Source organism: Stegostoma tigrinum, chromosome 4, assembly GCF_030684315.1.
Source record: "Stegostoma tigrinum isolate sSteTig4 chromosome 4, sSteTig4.hap1, whole genome shotgun sequence".
NCBI lineage: Eukaryota > Metazoa > Chordata > Chondrichthyes > Orectolobiformes > Stegostomatidae > Stegostoma > Stegostoma tigrinum.
The window spans coordinates 80,881,586-80,900,566 of record NC_081357.1 but is presented as its reverse complement, the minus strand read 5'-3'; the positions used below and the strand labels follow the sequence as shown (position 1 = coordinate 80,900,566).

The 18,981-nt window shown below is 50.7% G+C and overlaps 1 protein-coding gene across 4 annotated transcripts in view; it reads left to right on the top strand.

Moving 5' to 3' along the window:
• Window positions 1-18,981, top strand: part of si:ch211-243j20.2 (uridine-cytidine kinase-like 1) — a 276,943-nt gene that overhangs the window by 58,422 nt on the left and 199,540 nt on the right. For all 4 annotated transcript variants that reach the window (XM_059645474.1, XM_059645475.1, XM_059645472.1 and 1 more), the window contains exons 6-7: window positions 1,382-1,571; window positions 13,892-13,953. In XM_059645474.1, the coding sequence (XP_059501457.1) occupies window positions 1,382-1,571; window positions 13,892-13,953 (252 nt within the window). The remainder of the gene's footprint in view (window positions 1-1,381; window positions 1,572-13,891; window positions 13,954-18,981) is intronic.

Genomic DNA, 18,981 nt, shown 5'->3' with positions numbered 1-18,981 from the left:
CTCACTATCACCTTCCTGAGGCCAACTAGGGTTGGGCAATTAATGTGGCCGGCCAGCCAGTAACACCCACATTAAAACAAATGAACTTTTTTTTTTAAAACGTATGTATTTTTCCAAGGACTTAGCAGAACTAAAACTACCCAAAGTTAAAAGCAAAACTCTCTCTGTTATGGGAATTCCCTTTAAAATGAAGTAAAATGGTTCCAGATCACTAACCTTTTGAAATCCCATTATTTAACAGGCTGGATCAAAAAGAAAGAACTGTAAGTGCTGGAAATCTGAAATGAAGACACCGATTGCTTTAGAAAATTAGCATGGCTGGTAACATCCGGAGTGAAAGCAACATCACTGTTTTGGGTCCAGTTACAACTGTGCCCCACGTTCCCCAACTGCCAGACCTGTTGAGTAAAATAAACAACAATGCATTTGTGCAGCAAATTATCATTATAATCATTTATTCTACAGCTAAGCTTCAAAAACTGTTCTTAAAAGAAATCACCATGGTCAGAAAAATGCTTACAGGTTAATTATTAACTTCATACACATGGAAAAATCCACTGGTTACTAATTGAAAACCAGTAATCCAAGTTTACAGCAAGTAAAATATGAACTTCTAGCTTTATTGTGCGTATCATTGAAATTCATGTGATATAGTTTCGAGTCAGGCGCTAGTGTTCCCAATCCAGAGGCTATGGATAATTCTGACTCACTAGTTAGCCAGGAAAATTTATTGGAGTTAAAATTTGCTTTTAACTCCTGACATTTCTCCCTACCCCCTCACACTTGCAGTTTTCTTAGCCCTCCCCACCCCCAACCAAAAACCTAATTCTGAACCATCCTGAGTCCCTAAAACCACATTCCCAACTAACCACCACCTGACTCGCATTACCAATTACTTAGCTTGCCACCCTAGCATCTACCTGATCCGCCCCCTTATACATTTCCCCTTACCCACTTATATCAACCCCCATACATTAACCGCAGTGAAAAACTGCTTTTGTGTCCCACAGCTGTTTGGTGTGATAGCAAATGAATGAATTTGCCATATTACTGCTGCAGAAAAGGGAGTGAAAATGCAGAGTAAAACGTCTGTACGAGATCAGCAATGGTGTTTGTTGCTCATGCAAGATTTGAACCATTACCTTCGGCCTATTTGTTGCATCTTAGGTTCCTTATGATTTGCTTTCTGCTAGAATAGACTTTCTTTTGAGTCTAATATAAATATCGACTGCGCAGGTGAAAAATCTTTATATTGCTGTGTTACATTTGGTCAGGATAAACAATATAGTGGTAATGTAATTAAAACATTGACATTTTTCCCACTTCTCCAAAATTATAGAATTTCGTTTGATTCTAATTATTACTTTTGGGTTTTTCATAGCTATTGGATATGAAAGTTTTTGTGGATACTGACTCTGACATAAGACTTGTACGACGGCTAAAAAGAGACATATCTGAGAGGGGTCGTGACATTGTTGGTGTCATCAAACAATACAACAAATTTGTCAAGCCTGCCTTTGAACAGTACATAGAACCAACTGTACAGCTGTCAGACATTGTGGTTCCTCGAGGTAAGAATCACATGTATCTTAGTTGTTTTCATTGTTGAACTGAAAAATGCAAGAAATTAAAAGATGTGCCTGGCTTCTTTTAAACAAATGCCTTTTGCTGAGCATATCTAATTTATAATTGGAGCTGGAGGAAAAGGAACAAAATATAGGTCAGAATTTTAAACCTTGAACTTCTAAAATTAAGATCCAATGACATTTTGCAAATAGGCTGTCTACACTTCGGAGTTAATGCTACATCTGAATGGAGACTTTTATTTCATTTACTTTCTTTGAAAACTTGCCTATATCTAGTTGAGTTGCCAATGATGCAGATCCATCCCATCACAGAAACTTGTGCTAAAATGATGCTTGGAAAAAAATTGCAGAATGTGATTTCCAAGCTGCTGGTTAAAAATCACAGAAGTCTGTGTTTATAAAAATAGAATCTGACTATTTATTAATCTGTAGTCCTGAAATTAAAAGCTCTGTTTGAATTTTGTGAAGCATTTCAAATTTGGACAATATTTATCCGTTTACTTGAGCTGTGCATTCCAGTTCTTTGTAAAGTGCTCAATGCTCATTAAGTTTTGGAGAATTCCTGTAGAAACAACAGCTGTAATTTCTGTCTGAATCTGTGGTTACTAAGTTTGCGAATGACACCAAAATTAGGGGTATAGTCAATAGTGAAGAAGGTTGTCAAAGGGTCACAGTTCTCTTACTGAAGAGAAGGTTTTCGGGATTTTGATCAACTGGGCTGAGGAATGGCAGATGAGTTTTCTTCAGATAAAACATGAGGTGTTGCATTTTGGAAAGACAGACAGGGCAGGACTTACACAGTTAGCGATAGGACCCCGTGAGTGTTGTCAAACAGAGAGACCTGGGGCGCAGGTGTACAGTTCCCTGAAAGTGGCATCACAGTTAGGCAGGATGGGAAAGAGCGTGTTTGGTATGCTAGATCAGAGCATTGGCACCAGAGTTGGAACACCATATTTCAACCATACAAGGCATTAGTAAGGCTGCATGTGTGTACTGCATACGGTTGCCCTGTCAAAGAAAGGATGTTATTAAACTGAAAAGGGTGCAAAAAAAGATGTACAAGGATGTTATCGTGACTGAATTATAAGGAGAGGCTGGATAGGCTGAGACTTTTTTTCTCTGGAGTGTAGGAGGCTAAGAGGTGACCTTATGGAAGTTTATAAAATCATGCAGGGCATAGGTAAGGTGAATTGCCGAGGTCTTTTCTCCAGGGTAGAGGAGTCCAAAATTAGAGGGCATAGGTTTCAGATGAGTGGGAAAAGCTTTAAAAGGAACCTGAGAGGCAACTTTTTCACACACAGGGTGGTGCATTTACGGAATGAGCTGCCAAAGGAAATGGTAGAGGCAAGTACAATTACAACATGTAGAAGACATTTGGAAAGATACATGAGTAAGACAGGTTTACAGGGATGTGAGCCAAATGCAGGCAAATGGGACTTATTTAGTTTAGGGAATCTGGTCGGCATGATGAGTTGGGCAGAAGGGTCTGTTTCCGTGCTCTCTGGCTCTATAACTTTGTGCTGCTATGTCAACATTGATTTTCTTTTAGTTGATTTTTCATGTAAAATCAATAATAAAGATAACAAGGTGTAGAGCTGGATGAACACAGCAGGCCAAGCAGCATCGGACTTTCCTCTGATGCTGCTTGACCTGCTGTGTTCATCCAGCTGTACACCTTGTTCTCTCAGATTCTCCAGCATCTGCAGTTCTTACTATCTCTTAAAAAAAATCAGTAGATTGTTTCCTGATTAATATAAGTATTTGCCAACTTCTGCAGCTTCTGTTTGCTGGTCGAATAGTAATGCATTTGATCCAAGATAAAACGTGCCCCGAGCAAGCACAGAAAGTTGCTTTTCTGTAATAATAGTATTACAGTTAGGCTCTAATTCTTTGGTTTGTAAAAACATGGAATTAAGCCAGTTTACTAGTTAATTGGGGTCTGTCTAAGTCAATTTAACCTGAGTTGATATAAATGAAGCACTTTAACTTTCGTGATTTGAAGCCTGGCAGTTGGTTTAAGATTTTATAATTATATAATTATATCCAGGGCACCATGGTGGCTCAGTGGTTAGCACTGCAGCCTCACAGCACCAGGGACCTGGGTTCGACTCCAGCCTCGGGCGACTGTTTGTCTGAAGTTTGCGCATTCTCCCCATGTCTGCGTGGGTTTCCTCTGGTTTTCTCCCACAGTCCAAAGATGTGCAGGCTAGGTGGATCAGCTATGCTAAATTGCCCGTAGTGTTCAGGAGCGTGTGGGTTATAGGGGGATGGGTCTGGGTGGAATGCTTCAAGGGGCGGTGTGGACTTGTTGGGCCAAGGGGCCTGTTTCCACACTGTAGAGAATCTAATCTAATCTAATCTGATCTAATTTTGCAGTATTTTAATTGATTTTTGTACAAAGGGGGCAGGATGGTGGTGTAAGAATACTATCACTTGAGTACCATTCAGAGATAGCAAGAACAGCAGATGAGTCAAGACAGTGTGGAACTGGAGGAACACAGCAGGTTAGCATCAGAAGAACAGGAAATTCGATGTTTTAGGTTGGGACCCTTCATCAGGAATAGGGAGGGGTAAGGAAGTTGTGAAATAAATAGGGAGAGGAGTGGTTGCGCTGGGGGAAGGTAGGTAGGCTGGTGATGCATGGATGCAGATAGGGGGTAATGGGAATTGGTCAGTGGAGGGGCAGGAAGGAACAGACCGAATTGGTCAATGGACACGTCCATCTTGGACCTCCTCCAGTGCCACAGTGGTGCCACATGCAAACTAGAGGGATAGCACCTCATATTCTGCCTCGGTAGCCTACAGCCCGATTGCCTGAACGTAGAATTCACATGTTTCAAAGTCTCCCCACCCTGGGCCCCATCCCATGTTCAACACTACATCTCAATTCCGCTTCTTCCTCACATATCTGCCCGACCCTTCTCACTGACAATACCCACTACTTCCCACCTGCATCCGCCTATCACCTTCCCCAGCTCTACCCCTTCTCTCTCAATTTATCTCCCAGTTCCCTTCCCCCTGCCCAGGTCCTGATGAAGGACCCTGACCTGAAACATTGACTTTCCTGTTCCTCTGATGCTCCCTGATCTGCTGTGTTCCTCCTGCTCCATGCTTTATTAACTATCATTCAGAGATCCAGGCTGATGCTGATATTTTCTGATCAACCTGATCAGAGATGTTATTACACATGCTGGAGCAGCACACATGAACCCAGTCCTCCTGGCTCAGAGATAGGGACACATCCACTGTGCCACAAGAGCCTCAATAAGCTAGTATAAGAAACCATTGTCAATTATTGTTAAAAAAACATGGTTCGCTCATGTGCTTTATGGAAGAAATCTGCCTTTTCTGGCCTACATGTGAACTAGACCCACAGTATTGTTACTGAAATGACTTAGCAAGCCAGTCAGTTTATCAGTATGGTACAAGTTCTCACAAAAAGGAAAAAGAATGGGCCATGTGATATTGACCTAGGCACGAGCAATGACTATGACAAATGCAGCCCTGTTGAACCTGTGAAATTCACTTCCCAACCATCAATAATCTTCTGCCAAAATTAGGAGATCTCTCCCACAGATAAGTCAGACAACAAGTTGACTTAGTCATATTCACCAAATCAAATCTAGATGCCAACACAATTATCCCTGGGCATGTTCATTTTGGGTATCATGATTAGCGGCGCAGTAGTATAAAGTCAGGAGGGAGTTGCACTGAAAGTCCTCAATATTGACTCTGGTTCCCATGAATTCCAATGGCTTCAATTTAGAGATGAACATCTAGTTTACCATTTAGAGTGCTAATACCCTGAGGTGGACTTCAGTGCCCCTCAGCTAGAGTGGTGCTTAGTCATACCACTACTAACACAGCTGGCCATATCCTAAAGAACCTAATTGCTAGATAAACTGTGGCAGGGGTGAGGGAATCAACAAAGGGAATAACCTATGTTTACTCATCTTCACCAATACGTCTGTGACAGTATGGTTAGAAATGATTCCTGTAGAGGCTTTCTAGAGACATTGTCCTGTTTTCACATTCACTATATTGTGAATGTGATGTGGCACTTTGATAGATTTCAAACATAGTTATCAACCGAAAGTTGGGCATCTGTGAGGTATGGTGGGCCATCAGCAGCATCAGAATCTTGTTCAGCAGCAATCTGTAAACTCCCGACTGGGAATATGCCCACAGAATATAAGCTCTGTAATCTTGCTGCATCTAGCCATGAATGGGGGAAGACAGTAAATAATTAATAGAAGGATTCTGCCACAGTTCTGCCCACTTACTTAATCTGTCATTGTCCCTTTGCAACTTTTAGTTCCCATCCATATATTGTGACCTAAATATTATGAGCAAACTTGAATATTCTGTACTCTTCTGTATGAATAATTTGTTAATACAGTGTAAAACTGTGACTCTAATACAGATTACTGGGGGTACTACTGGTGACATTCTGCCAGTTGGGTTGCACACTCATTACTCCTATTTTCTATCTAACCAATTCTGGAAGCATATCAGAAGGTTGCCTTTATTTGCTTAGTAGTGTTAAAGATTTATAAACTATCTTCTGGAAGTCCGTATGTATCCTTCAGTGCCAATTTAATGACAACCTCAGAAAATTCACTTGTGTTATTTGATCCTTTACAAATCCATATTAGCGCTTTTTGATCAGATCATGTCTGTCGAAGTATACTATTTTTCATTCTGTCCTTAGTTATAAGTTGTAGTTTCTCCACACAATACTTGATTAACCAGCCTTCTTAGCATTCAAAGGTTGCCCAATGATTGTTCCTTGAGAGAACAATCAGAACATTTTAAAAAATTCTGACGGATGTGGATAATTTTGCAATCTGAAATGCCAGAATATGTATGTCAAAACAAGTGTAATTTTATATACTCCAAATACATTGTTGTGGTCCTGGATAATCTGTATGGGTTTCGCGAATTTGACATTGTTTGCCTCAGAAGACAGTGGATGTATTTTCAGGATAGACATGGGTAATTTTTGTAAGGCGGGGAAATCGAGATCAGCCATGATCTTCAGCCTGCTCTGCCATTGCTAAAGTGCTCCTATTTTGTTTGTTCAAATGTGGGGTATGAGTCCTGTCTGTCCTGTTTTTATTCCTTCTCACATTCCCTGAGATGATATCAAATAAATTGATTAATTTTTTCAGACTGTATACTGGTGAATCAGTAGGGGCAATTTTAACTTACTTTGCCTTTTGGGCACAGGGTAAACAATTGGCTGATGTCATTTCATCCATTAGGTCTTCCAGGTGGTTGTATCAGCTGTGCACCTCATGAATCTCTTGCAAACAAGTTCTTGAAGTGACTTTAGTCAGAAAGAAGATTTGGATGACAAAGAGGCTAAACATTCTCACTAAGCTAAACTAGACTGGATGAGGCTTTTTTTTTTGTTGACTGAAACGGTAATTGCTGTTGGCTCATGGGGATATAATTTCCCAATTTTGACAAACCATTCGCTTCGTCATCTCCAGTGATGGATAAGTAGTGAACTTCAGTGGATGGAAGGTCCCTGCAACTTGTGAGAGCTGTCATAAATTGGATGGAATGGCTGAGTTTGGAGTCTGCTGCTGAAACATCAACCGGTCAATCTGCTGCTCACGCTATATTGAGACCTGAACTTAAAATCAGCTCAAGTTAGTGACTTGGAAGAATCAAGCAATGTCATAATCACATCCTTTAATTTTACAGCTAGTAGAAACTTAACAAATCAACCTTAAAATATCTAATCTTCCACAGCAGTTTATCTCCCAGAACTATAAGAGAAGAAGGATGTAATTTGGGAGTCTTTTTACAACCAGTGTGAGTGGATATTAGTTGGGGAGCAGGTAGCAGTGGATTGGAAATACTTGTTCTGTGTAGAGACTATGAACAAAAAGTTAAAATATCAGACTGTAGGCAACTATGGATCTATCAGTGGCATTTTCATTCCTTTATAAAAGTAAATTCATTATCAACAGTGAAATACAATAGTATATGTACCAAATAAGTAGTTGATGCTAATGTCTTCTCGAGCCAACTTAGTCATGATTTATGAGGAAGTGACATCCCAAAGAAACAGATTTTCCCATTGAATGAACATTTTAGCACAGCTGCCCCTTGTAACAGCACTCGCGTTTTTACAGAGAACCAGTGTGTGCTATATTACCAACCTGAGGCCATCCTTGATGTAATTGACTGTTTGTGTCAAAATGGTTTGATATGTGAAACTGTTGGAAATGTGCATTGTAGCTTTTTCAGATTTGTGTTCTAATTTAAATGTATACCTTGCCACAATGCGATTATGTACAAGATGGAATGAAAGGTTTACGAACTTATGTGCAAGTAAACAGTATCTTTGGTATTTTGTTGTATGTGTGCCAGAATTCTGGAGATATTGTGCATGGTTATAGATCTAATGGACTGGTGTGACACATCTACTTCTTACAGCAGAATGACCATTTTGTCAACTATCAGGAAGAGCTTCATTGGCATTTTGCTGATAGGCCCAGTCATATGCTTCAACATTATATTTCCCTTCTGTTGCATTTCTTTTTTGCATATAGTCTTTCAAAAGCATGCCAAGTGTCTTGATTCTATTTTCGATATTTCTAAAATTTGAAACTTTTAATTTTTCCACATTTAACATGTATATGTTTGTGAATCTTTAACCTGCCATAGCCATCCTCAGTGCAAGCCACCTTAGCGCATCCACTGAAACAAGGTATGGAAAGCATATATTTGGACAATTTAGAGATAGCAGGAACTGCAGATGCTGGAGAATCTGAGATAACAAGGTGTAGAGCTGGATGAACACAACAGGCCAAGCAGCATCAGAGGAGCAGGAAGGCTGATGTTTTGAGCCTAGACCGTTCTTTCAGAAAGAAGGGTCTAGGCTCAAAACATCAGCCTTCCTTCTCCTCTGATGCTGCTTGGCCTGCTGTGTTCATTCAGCTCTACACCTTGTTATTTGGGCAATTTAGTTACTTTGCAACCCCAAATCACATTTGAAGTACAAACTCTTCTGCTGCCAGTGTGATGTGTCCACATAACCGGCTCTTACTATGGTGTCATTGTCTGGAGAGTCAAGGTTAAGTTTTCCATATAGTCAGTGTTTTGTCACCTTGATACTTACAAAGCTAATTTATACTTTGCATTTATGGATAATGTACATGATTTCAAGAATGGACACATGAGCCATGTAATCAACTTTTCCTTGACTATTATCGTTATAACTGTCTTTTGGAAGACTATACATGGAGGTGTCTGTTAGCAATCATATGGTCAAATATTTGTTCACCATATGTTTATTGCTCCAGTTTCAAAACAGTTAAGTAGTTATTGTTCAATTGTTTGCAGCTTTGTAACGTAAAAGTAAGAACAGTTATCCAAAGAATTATTGCCCCTGATCTCGCAATGTAATGATAACAAATCCGTTAATGTCTCACCATTGTTATTTGTGAAACGAACACTACTTCTGGTGTCTGAACATGTAGCAATTTCAGAATTGCATGTTTAAATAAATCACCAACGTGAACAGCAGTAGGAGCAGAAATAGGCTATTTGGCCCCTCAAGCCTGGTTTGCTATCCAAGTAAGGCCACAGCTGAATTGTTCATGTTTTAAATTCCACAATCTTATCTAATTCCAAAAACTTTTTACCTTCTGGCCGAACAAGGAGATTATTTACCTCTGGCTTAAAAATATTCAATGATCCTGCCTTCACTGTCTTCTGAGACAGAGTTCCAAAGTCACACAGCACTCTGGCACTCTGAGAGAAAACAAAAAAATCCATATCTCTGCCCTGATAATAAAATGTGAGGCTGGATGAACACAGCAGGCCAAGCAGCATCTCAGGAGCACAAAAGCTGACGTTTCGGGCCTAGACCCTTCATCAGAGAGGGGGATGGGGGGAGGGAACTGGAATAAATAGGGAGAGAGGGGGAGGCGGACCGAAGATGGAGAGTAAAGAAGATTGGTGGAGAGAGTGTAGGTGGGGAGGTAGGGAGGGGATAGGTCAGTCCAGGGAAGACGGACAGGTCAAGGAGGTGGGATGAGGTTAGTAGGTAGCTGGGGGTGTGGCTTGGGGTGGGAGGAAGGGATGGGTGAGAGGAAGAACCGGTTAGGGAGGCAGAGACAGGTTGGACTGGTTTTGGGATGCAGTGGGTGGGGGGGAAGAGCTGGGCTGGTTGTGTGGTGCAGTGGGGGGAGGGGACGAACTGGGCTGGTTGAGGGATGCAGTAGGGGAAGGGGAGATTTTGAAACTGGTGAAGTCCACATTGATACCATATGGCTGCAGGGTTCCCAGGCGGAATATGAGTTGCTGTTCCTGCAACCTTCGGGTGGCATCATTGTGGCAGTGCAGGAGGCCCATGATGGACATGTCATCAAGAGAATGGGAGGGGGAGTGGAAATGGTTTGCGACTGGGAGGTGCAGTTGTTTTTTGCGAACTGAGCGGAGGTGTTCTGCAAAGCGGTCCCCAAGCCTCCGCTTGGTTTCCCCAATGTAGAGGAAGCCGCACCGGGTACAGTGGATGCAGTATACCACATTGGCAGATGTGCAGGTGAACCTCTGCTTGATGTGGAATGTCATCTTGGGGCCTGGGATGGGGGTGAGGGAGGAGGTGTGGGGACAAGTGTAGCATTTCCTGCGGTTGCAGGGGAAGGTGCCGGGTGTGGTGGGGTTGGAGGGCAGTGTGGAGCGAACAAGGGAGTCACGGAGAGAGTGGTCTCTCCGGAAAGCAGACAGGGGAGGGGATGGAAAAATGTCTTGGGTGGTGGGGTCGGATTGTAAATGGCGGAAGTGTCGGAGGATAATGCGTTGTATCCGGAGGTTGGTAGGGTGGTGTGTGAGAACGAGGGGGATCCTCTTGTGGCGGTTGTGGCGGGGGCGGGGTGTGAGGGATGTGTCGCGGGAAATGCGGGAGACGCGGTCAAGGGCGTTCTCGATCACCGTGGGGGGAAAGTTGCGGTCCTTAAAGAACTTGGACATCTGGGATGTGCAGGAGTGGAATGTCTTGTCGTGGGAGCAGATGCGGCGGAGGCGGAGGAATTGGGAATAGGGGATGGAATTTTTGCAGGAGGGTGGGTGGGAGGAGGTGTATTCTAGGTAGCTGTGGGAGTCGGTGGGCTTGAAATGGACATCAGTTACAAGCTGGTTGCCTGAGATGGAGACTGAGAGGTCCAGGAAGGTGAGGGATGTGCTGGAGATGGCCCAGGTGAACTGAAGGTTGGGGTGGAAGGTGTTGGTGAAGTGGATGAACTGTTGGAGCTCCTCTGGGGAGCAAGAGGCGGCGCCGATACAGTCATCAATGTACCGGAGGAAGAGGTGGGGTTTGGGGCCTGTGTAGGTGCGGAAGAGGGACTGTTCCGCGTAACCTACAAAGAGGCAGGCATAGCTGGGGCCCATGCGGGTGCCCATGGCCACCCCCTTAGTCTGTAGGAAGTGGGAGGAGTCAAAAGAGAAGTTGTTGAGTGTGAGGACGAGTTCAGCTAGGCGGATGAGAGTGTCGGTGGAGGGGGACTGGTCGGGCCTGCGGGACAGGAAGAAGCGGAGGGCCTTGAGGCCATCTCCATGCGGAATGCAGGTGTACAGGGACTGGACGTCCATGGTGAATATGAGGTGTTGGGGGCCAGGGAATTGGAAGTCCTGGAGGAGGTGGAGGGCGTGGGTGGTGTCACGGACGTAGGTGGGGAGTTCCTGGACCAAAGGGGAGTCTCCATCTCAGGCAACCAGCTTGTAACTGATGTCCATTTCAAGCCCACCGACTCCCACAGCTACCTAGAATACACCTCCTCCCACCCACCCTCCTGCAAAAATTCCATCCCCTATTCCCAATTCCTCCGCCTCCGCCGCATCTGCTCCCACGACAAGACATTCCACTCCTGCACATCCCAGATGTCCAAGTTCTTTAAGGACCGCAACTTTCCCCCCACGGTGATCGAGAACGCCCTTGACCGCGTCTCCCGCATTTCCCGCGACACATCCCTCACACCCCGCCCCCGCCACAACCGCCACAAGAGGATCCCCCTCGTTCTCACACACCACCCTACCAACCTCCGGATACAACGCATTATCCTCCGACACTTCCGCCATTTACAATCCGACCCCACCACCCAAGACATTTTTCCATCCCCTCCCCTGTCTGCTTTCCGGAGAGACCACACTCTCCGTGACTCCCTTGTTCGCTCCACACTGCCCTCCAACCCCACCACACCCGGCACCTTCCCCTGCAACCGCAGGAAATGCTACACTTGTCCCCACACCTCCTCCCTCACCCCCATCCCAGGCCCCAAGATGACATTCCACATCAAGCAGAGGTTCACCTGCACATCTGCCAATGTGGTATACTGCATCCACTGTACCCGGTGCGGCTTCCTCTACATTGGGGAAACCAAGCGGAGGCTTGGGGACCGCTTTGCAGAACACCTCCGCTCAGTTCGCAAAAAACAACTGCACCTCCCAGTCGCAAACCATTTCCACTCCCCCTCCCATTCTCTTGATGACATGTCCATCATGGGCCTCCTGCACTGCCACAATGATGCCACCCGAAGGTTGCAGGAACAGCAACTCATATTCCGCCTGGGAACCCTGCAGCCATATGGTATCAATGTGGACTTCACCAGTTTCAAAATCTCCCCTTCCCCTACTGCATCCCTCAACCAGCCCAGTTCGTCCCCTCCCCCCACTGCACCACACAACCAGCCCAGCTCTTCCCCCCCACCCACTGCATCCCAAAACCAGTCCAACCTGTCTCTGCCTCCCTAACCGGTTCTTCCTCTCACCCATCCCTTCCTCCCACCCCAAGCCGCACCCCCCGCTACCTACTAACCTCATCCCACCTCCTTGACCTGTCCGTCTTCCCTGGACTGACCTATCCCCTCCCTACCTCCCCACCTACACTCTCTCCACCAATCTTCTTTACTCTCCATCTTCGGTCCGCCTCCCCCTCTCTCCCTATTTATTCCAGTTCCCTCCCCCCATCCCCCTCTCTGATGAAGGGTCTAGGCCCGAAACGTCAGCTTTTGTGCTCCTGAGATGCTGCTTGGCCTGCTGTGTTCATCCAGCCTCACATTTTATTATCTTGGAATCTCCAGCATCTGCAGTTCCCATTATCTCTGATATCTCTGCCCTTACAGGGCACCTAAATTTTAAACACTTCCCCAGTTCTAAATTTATCTACAACTGGAAATATTCTTCTAACATTCACCTTGTCAAGACCTTATGTACTTTAATCCTAGTTATCCCTCACTCATCTAACCTCCAGTCAAAATAATCCCAGTCTAGGCCAACCTCTCCTCATAAGACAACCCGCTTATTCCAGGTATCAATCCAGTAAAATTCCTTTGAGTTATCTCCAAATATTTACATCATTCATTAAATAAGGGGACCAAAAGTGTGCACAGTATTTGAAACGTGGCTTCACCACGTCCTCTATAACTTGGGAGTGGGGGGGTGGTTTCTGAGTGGGATGTTGTTCAAAGGTTTGGTATGGACTCGATGGGCTGATAGACTGCTTCTGCACTTGTAGTGCTTGTGTGATTCTATTCTGTTACCTCCTACGTCAGCAGTTCACTAATCTGCCAAAGGACAATCTGTTGAAGAGCTCGCAGGTGGAAATCAAACAGACATCATTGAATTGATGTGAACTTTCACATTTTACAATATATTCTTGTGAAAGCCCTTGGAAGTTGTGAACCAACATGCAACTTCTTAAAAATTTCTTTCATGGAATGTGGGTGTGCTGGCTGGGCCCGTATTTATTGACCATGCCTAATTGCCCCTGAACTGAGTGGCTTTCAAGCCGCTTTAAGAGGGCAGTTAAAAGTTAAGCACCTTGTGGATCTGGAGCCATATATAGGCCAAATTATGGAAAGGATGACACATTTCGTTTTCTGGAGGACATTAGTGAACCAGATGAGTATTTGCAACAATCGACAGGTTGCTATTAAACCAGGTTTTAAATCCAGATTTTTGTAATTTATTTCAGTTTCATCAATCTGCATCGGTGGGATTTGAATCCATGACCTAGACTATTAGCCTGAGATTCTGGCTCACAAGATCACTGCTATTACCACCACGCACTGCTTCTCCACAATCATCAGATTGATTAACTGCTTAGCCATCTTAATTTCAAACTGCCTGTTGCTAGATAATAATTACATTCTGGTACCGAAAGCAATCTTTAATGTGAAAAAGGGGAAATCCGTTTTACATAGCTTGCTGAATCTTTGTGCATCCTTTGTTAATGGGGTAGGCCAAGCCCTTGGAGTGTAAAACTTTTGTGTTTGTGTTTGTTTCGTCAGGTGGAGAAAACTTTGTTGCTCTTGACCTGATTGTCCAGCATGTCCATAGTCAGCTGGAAAAGGTATGTCCATAGTCAGCTGGAAAGGTAGGTATGACTGAAAGCTATCTTAAACTGTTAAACCTATTTTTTTTCTTTTACTTGATATGCTAACCCTTAAAAAGTTGCTGTTTACTTGCATGTTTACTCTTTAGTTGGAAAAATTGAAGGAGTTTTTTCCATAACTTATTCATAATTGTTACATTGACTAATATTTTTGCCAAGAGTTTACACTGTTCTCTCAATAATGGTACAAATCTAATCCAACAGTGGGCCACAGCTGATATTAGAGAATATTCGCATTTATCTTTTCTAATCTGAGATTCTTGGAGATCCAGCTGATATGTCACAAATGAGTAACAGATATGGTAATTAATTAAAAACTAGAAGAGTGGACTTCACAGTGTTGTGCTCTGGCGATTGAAATTCACAGGCTAGGAAATTGCTAGAATAATGCTTGAATGAAGTGTAAACTAAAGGGCAGCTTTGAGGAATGTTGAACAGTATTGTCAAAATTTCAGTGGCTAATGTATATGGTGTAAAATGTCGTCTGCATTCGGCATTTTTACATGCTGATGAAGTGGCATAGCAGTTATCTAGATTCCATTAAGAATAAACGCGTACAGAAAGGATTTCCTTTTGGACATTTTTTGTAGTGTTTTGCATCCCACAGTCTCGATACGCCCACCTAGATTTCGTTTCAAGGAACTAGCACCCTGCACCTAAGGAAACCTTCACCCCCGTCCTCTCGCTTCCCCTCTTCACTCCCTGTCCTCCCGCTTGCCCCCCCGCCATCCATCTTCACCCACCCTTCCCTCCTGTCCTCCCTCTTCCCCCACCCTACCGCTCCCACCCTCCCACTACCCCCCCCCGACCCGTCCTCCCTCTTCCCCCCCCTGACCCATCCTCCCTTTCCCCCCCCTCGCCACCCGTCCTCTCTCTTCCCCCTCCCACCCGTCCTCCCTCTTTCCACCCACCCTCCGTCTTCCCCCCCGTCCTCCGTCTTCCCCCCCCCCGTCCTCCGTCTTCCCCCCCCCCCGTCCTCCGTCTTCCCCCGCCCGTCCTCCGTCTTCCCCCGCCCTGTCCTCCGTCTTTCCCCCCCAGTCCTCCCCCTTTCCCCCCACCCGTCCTCCCCCTTTCCCCCCACCCGTCCTCCCCCTTTCCCCCCACCCGTCCTCCCCCTTTCCCCCCACCCGTCCTCCCCCTTTCCCCCCACCCGTCCTCCCCCTTTATCCCCCCCCCCACCCGTCCTCCCTCTTCTTACCCCCCCCCACCCGTCCTCCCTGTTCTTCCCCCCCCCCCCACCCGTCCACCCTCTTCCCCTCACCCGTCCTCCCATTCCCCCCCCCCGTCCTCCCATTCCCCCCCCCGTCCTCCCATTCCCCCCCCCCGTCCTCCCATTCCCCCCCCCGTCCTCCCATTCCCCCCCCCCCGTCCTCCCATTCCCCCCACCCGTCCTCCCTCTTCCCCCCCCACCCGTCCTCCCTCTTCCCCCCCCACCCGTCCTCCCTCTTCCCCCCCCACCCGTCCTCCCTCTTCCCCCCCCACCCGTCCTCCCTCTTCCCCCCCCACCCGTCCTCCCTCTTCCCCCCCCCCCACCCGTCCTCCCTCTTCCCCCCCCACCCGTCCTCCCTCTTCCCCCCCCCACCCGTCCTCCCTCTTCCCCCCCCACCCGTCCTCCCTCTTCCCCCCCCCACCCGTCCTCCCTCTTCCCCCCCCCACCCGTCCTCCCTCTTCCCCCCCCCACCCGTCCTCCCTCTTCCCCCCCCCACCCGTCCTCCCTCTTCCCCCCCCACCCGTCCTCCCTCTTCCCCCCCCCACCCGTCCTCCCTCTTCCCCCCCCCACCCGTCCTCCCTCTTCCCCCCCCACCCGTCCTCCCTCTTCCCCCCCCACCCGTCCTCCCTCTTCCCCCCCCCGTCCTCCCTCTTCCCCCCCCCGTCCTCCCTCTTCCCCGCCCCGTCCTCCCTCTTCCCCGCCCCGTCCTCCCCCTTCCCCGCCCCGTCCTCCCCCTTCCCCGCCCCGTCCTCCCCCTTCCCCGCCCCGTCCTCCCCCTTCCCCGCCCCGTCCTCCCTCTTTCCCTTCACCCGTCCTCCCTCTTCTCCCCCCCCCACCCGTCCTCCCTCTTCTTCCCCTCCCACCCGTCCTCCCTCTTCCCCCTCCCACCCGTCCTCCCTCTTCCCCCCCCCACCCTCCGTCTTCCCCCCCCACCCTCCGTCTTCCCCCCCCGTCCTCCGTCTTCCCCCCCCCCCGTCCTCCGTCTTCCCCCGCCCGTCCTCCGTCTTCCCCCGCCCTGTCCTCCGTCTTCCCCCGCCCTGTCCTCCGTCTTTCCCCACCCGTCCTCCCCCTTTCCCCCCACCCGTCCTCCCCCTTTCCCCCCACCTGTCCTCCCTCTTCATCCCCCCCCCCACCCGTCCTCCCTCTTCATCCCCCCCCCCACCCGTCCTCCCATTCCCCCCACCCGTCCTCCCTCTTCCCCCCCCACCCGTCCTCCCTCTTCCCCCCCCACCCGTCCTCCCTCTTCCCCCCCCCACCCGTCCTCCCTCTTCCCCCCCCCACCCGTCCTGCCTCTTCCCCCCCCACCCGTCCTGCCTCTTCCCCCCCCACCCGTCCTCCCTCTTCCCCCCCCGTCCTCCCTCTTCCCCCCCCCCCGTCCTCCCTCTTCCCCCCCCCCCGTCCTCCCTCTTCCCCCCCCCCCGTCCTCCCTCTTCCCCCCCCCGTCCTCCCTCTTCCCCGCCCCGTCCTCCCTCTTCCCCGCCCCGTCCTCCCTCTTCCCCGCCCCGTCCTCCCTCTTCCCCGCCCCGTCCTCCCTCTTCCCCGCCCCGTCCTCCCTCTTCCCCGCCCCGTCCTCCTCCTTCCCCGCCCCGTCCTCCCTCTTTCCCTTCACCCGTCCTCCCTCTTCTCCCCCCCCCTACCCGTCCTCCCTCTTCTCCCCCCCACCCGTCCTCCCTCTTCTCCCCCCCCACCCGTCCTCCCTCTTCTCCCCCCCCCACCCGTCCTCCCTCTTCTCCCCCCCCCACCCGTCCTCCCTCTTCTCCCCCCCCCCACCCGTCCTCCCTCTTCTCCCCCGCTCACCCGTCCTCCCTCTTCTCCCCCCCCCACCCGTCCTCCCTCTTCTCCCCCCCCACCCGTCCTCCCTCTTCTTACCCCCCCCCACCCGTCCTCCCTGTTCTTCCCCCCCCCACCCGTCCACCCTCTTCCCCTCACCCGTCCTCCCATTCCCCCCCCCGTCCTCCCTCTTCCCCCCCCCCCCGTCCTCCCTCTTCCCCCCCCCCCCGTCCTCCCTCTTCACCCCCCCCGTCCTCCCTCTTCCCCGCCCCGTCCTCCCTCTTCCCCGCCCCGTCCTCCCTCTTCCCCCCCCCCCCACCCTCCGTCTTCCCCCCCCACCCTCCGTCTTCCCCCCCCACCCTCCGTCTTCCCCGCCCCCGTCCTCCGTCTTCCCCCGCCCCCGTCCTCCCTCTTTCCCCGCACCCGTCCTCCCTCTTCCCCCCCACCCGTCCTCCCTCTTCTCCCCCCCACCCGTCCTCCCTCTTCTCCCCCCCACCCGTCCTCCCTCTTCTCCCCCCCACCCGTCCTCCCTCTTCTCCCCCCCCTACCCGTCCTCCCTCTTCTCCCCCCCCACCCGTCCTCCCTCTTCTCCCCCCCCACCCGTCCTCCCTCTTCTCCCCCCCCACCCGTCCTCCCTCTTCTCCCCCCCCACCCGTCCTCCCTCTTCTCCCCCCCCCACCCGTCCTCCCTGTTCTTCCCCCCCCCACCCGTCCACCCTGTTCTTCCCCCCCCCACCCGTCCACCCTCTTCCCCCCCCCCCACCCGTCCACCCTCTTCCCCCCCCCCACCCGTCCACCCGCTTCCCCCCCCCCCACCCGTCCACCCTCTTCCCCTCACCCGTCCTCCCATTCCCCCCCCCGTCCTCCCTCTTCCCCCCCCCCCCGTCCTCCCTCTTCCCCCCCCCCCGTCCTCCCTCTTCCCCCCCCCCCGTCCTCCCTCTTCCCCCCCCCTCGCCGTCCTGCCTCTTCCCCCCCCCTCGCCGTCCTCCCTCTTCCCCCCCCCCGTCCTCCCTCTTCCCCCCACCGTCCTCCCTCTTCCCCGCCCCGTCCTCCCTCTTCCCCGCCCCGTCCTCCCTCTTCCCCGCCCCGTCCTCCCTCTTCCCCGCCCCGTCCTCCCTCTTCCCCGCCCCGTCCTCCCTCTTCCCCGCCCCGTCCTCCCTCTTCCCCGCCCCGTCCTCCCTCTTCCCCGCCCCGTCCTCCCTCTTCCCCGCCCCGTCCTCCCTCTTCCCCGCCCCGTCCTCCCTCTTCCCCGCCCCGTCCTCCCTCTTCCCCGCCCCGTCCTCCCTCTTCCCCGCCCCGTCCTCCCTCTTCCCCGCCCCGTCCTCCCTCTTCCCCGCCCCGTCCTCCCTCTTCCCCGCCCCGTCCTCCCTCTTCCCCGCCCCGTCCTCCCTCTTCCCCGCCCCGTCCTCCCTCTTCCCCGCCCCGTCCTCCCTCTTCCCCGCCCCGTCCTCCCTCTTCCCCGCCCCGTCCTCCCCCTTCCCCGCCCCGTCCTCCCCCTTCCCCGCCCCGTCCTCCCCCTTCCCCGCCCCGTCCTCCCCCTTCCCCGCCCCGTCCTCCCCCTTCCCCGCCCCGTCCTCCCCCTTCCCCGCCCCGTCCTCCCCCTTCCCCGCCCCGTCCTCCCCCTTCCCCGCCCCGTCCTCCCCCTTCCCCGCCCCGTCCTCCTCCTTCCCCGCCCCGCCCTCCTTCTTCCCCCTCCTTCTACCCCCCCGCCCTCCTTCTTCCCCCCCGCCCTCCTTCTTCCCCCCCGCCCTCCTTCTTCCCCCCGCCCTCCTTCTTCCCCCCCGCCCTCCTTCTTCCCCCCCGCCCTCCTTCTTCCCCCCCGCCCTCCTTCTTCCCCCCCGCCCTCCTTCTTCCCCCCCGCCCTCCTTCTTCCCCCCCGCCCTCCTTCTTCCCCCCCGCCCTCCTTCTTCCCCCCCGCCCTCCTTCTTCCCCCCCGCCCTCCTTCTTCCCCCCCGCCCTCCTTCTTCCCCCCCGCCCTCCTTCTTCCCCCCCGCCCTCCTTCTTCCC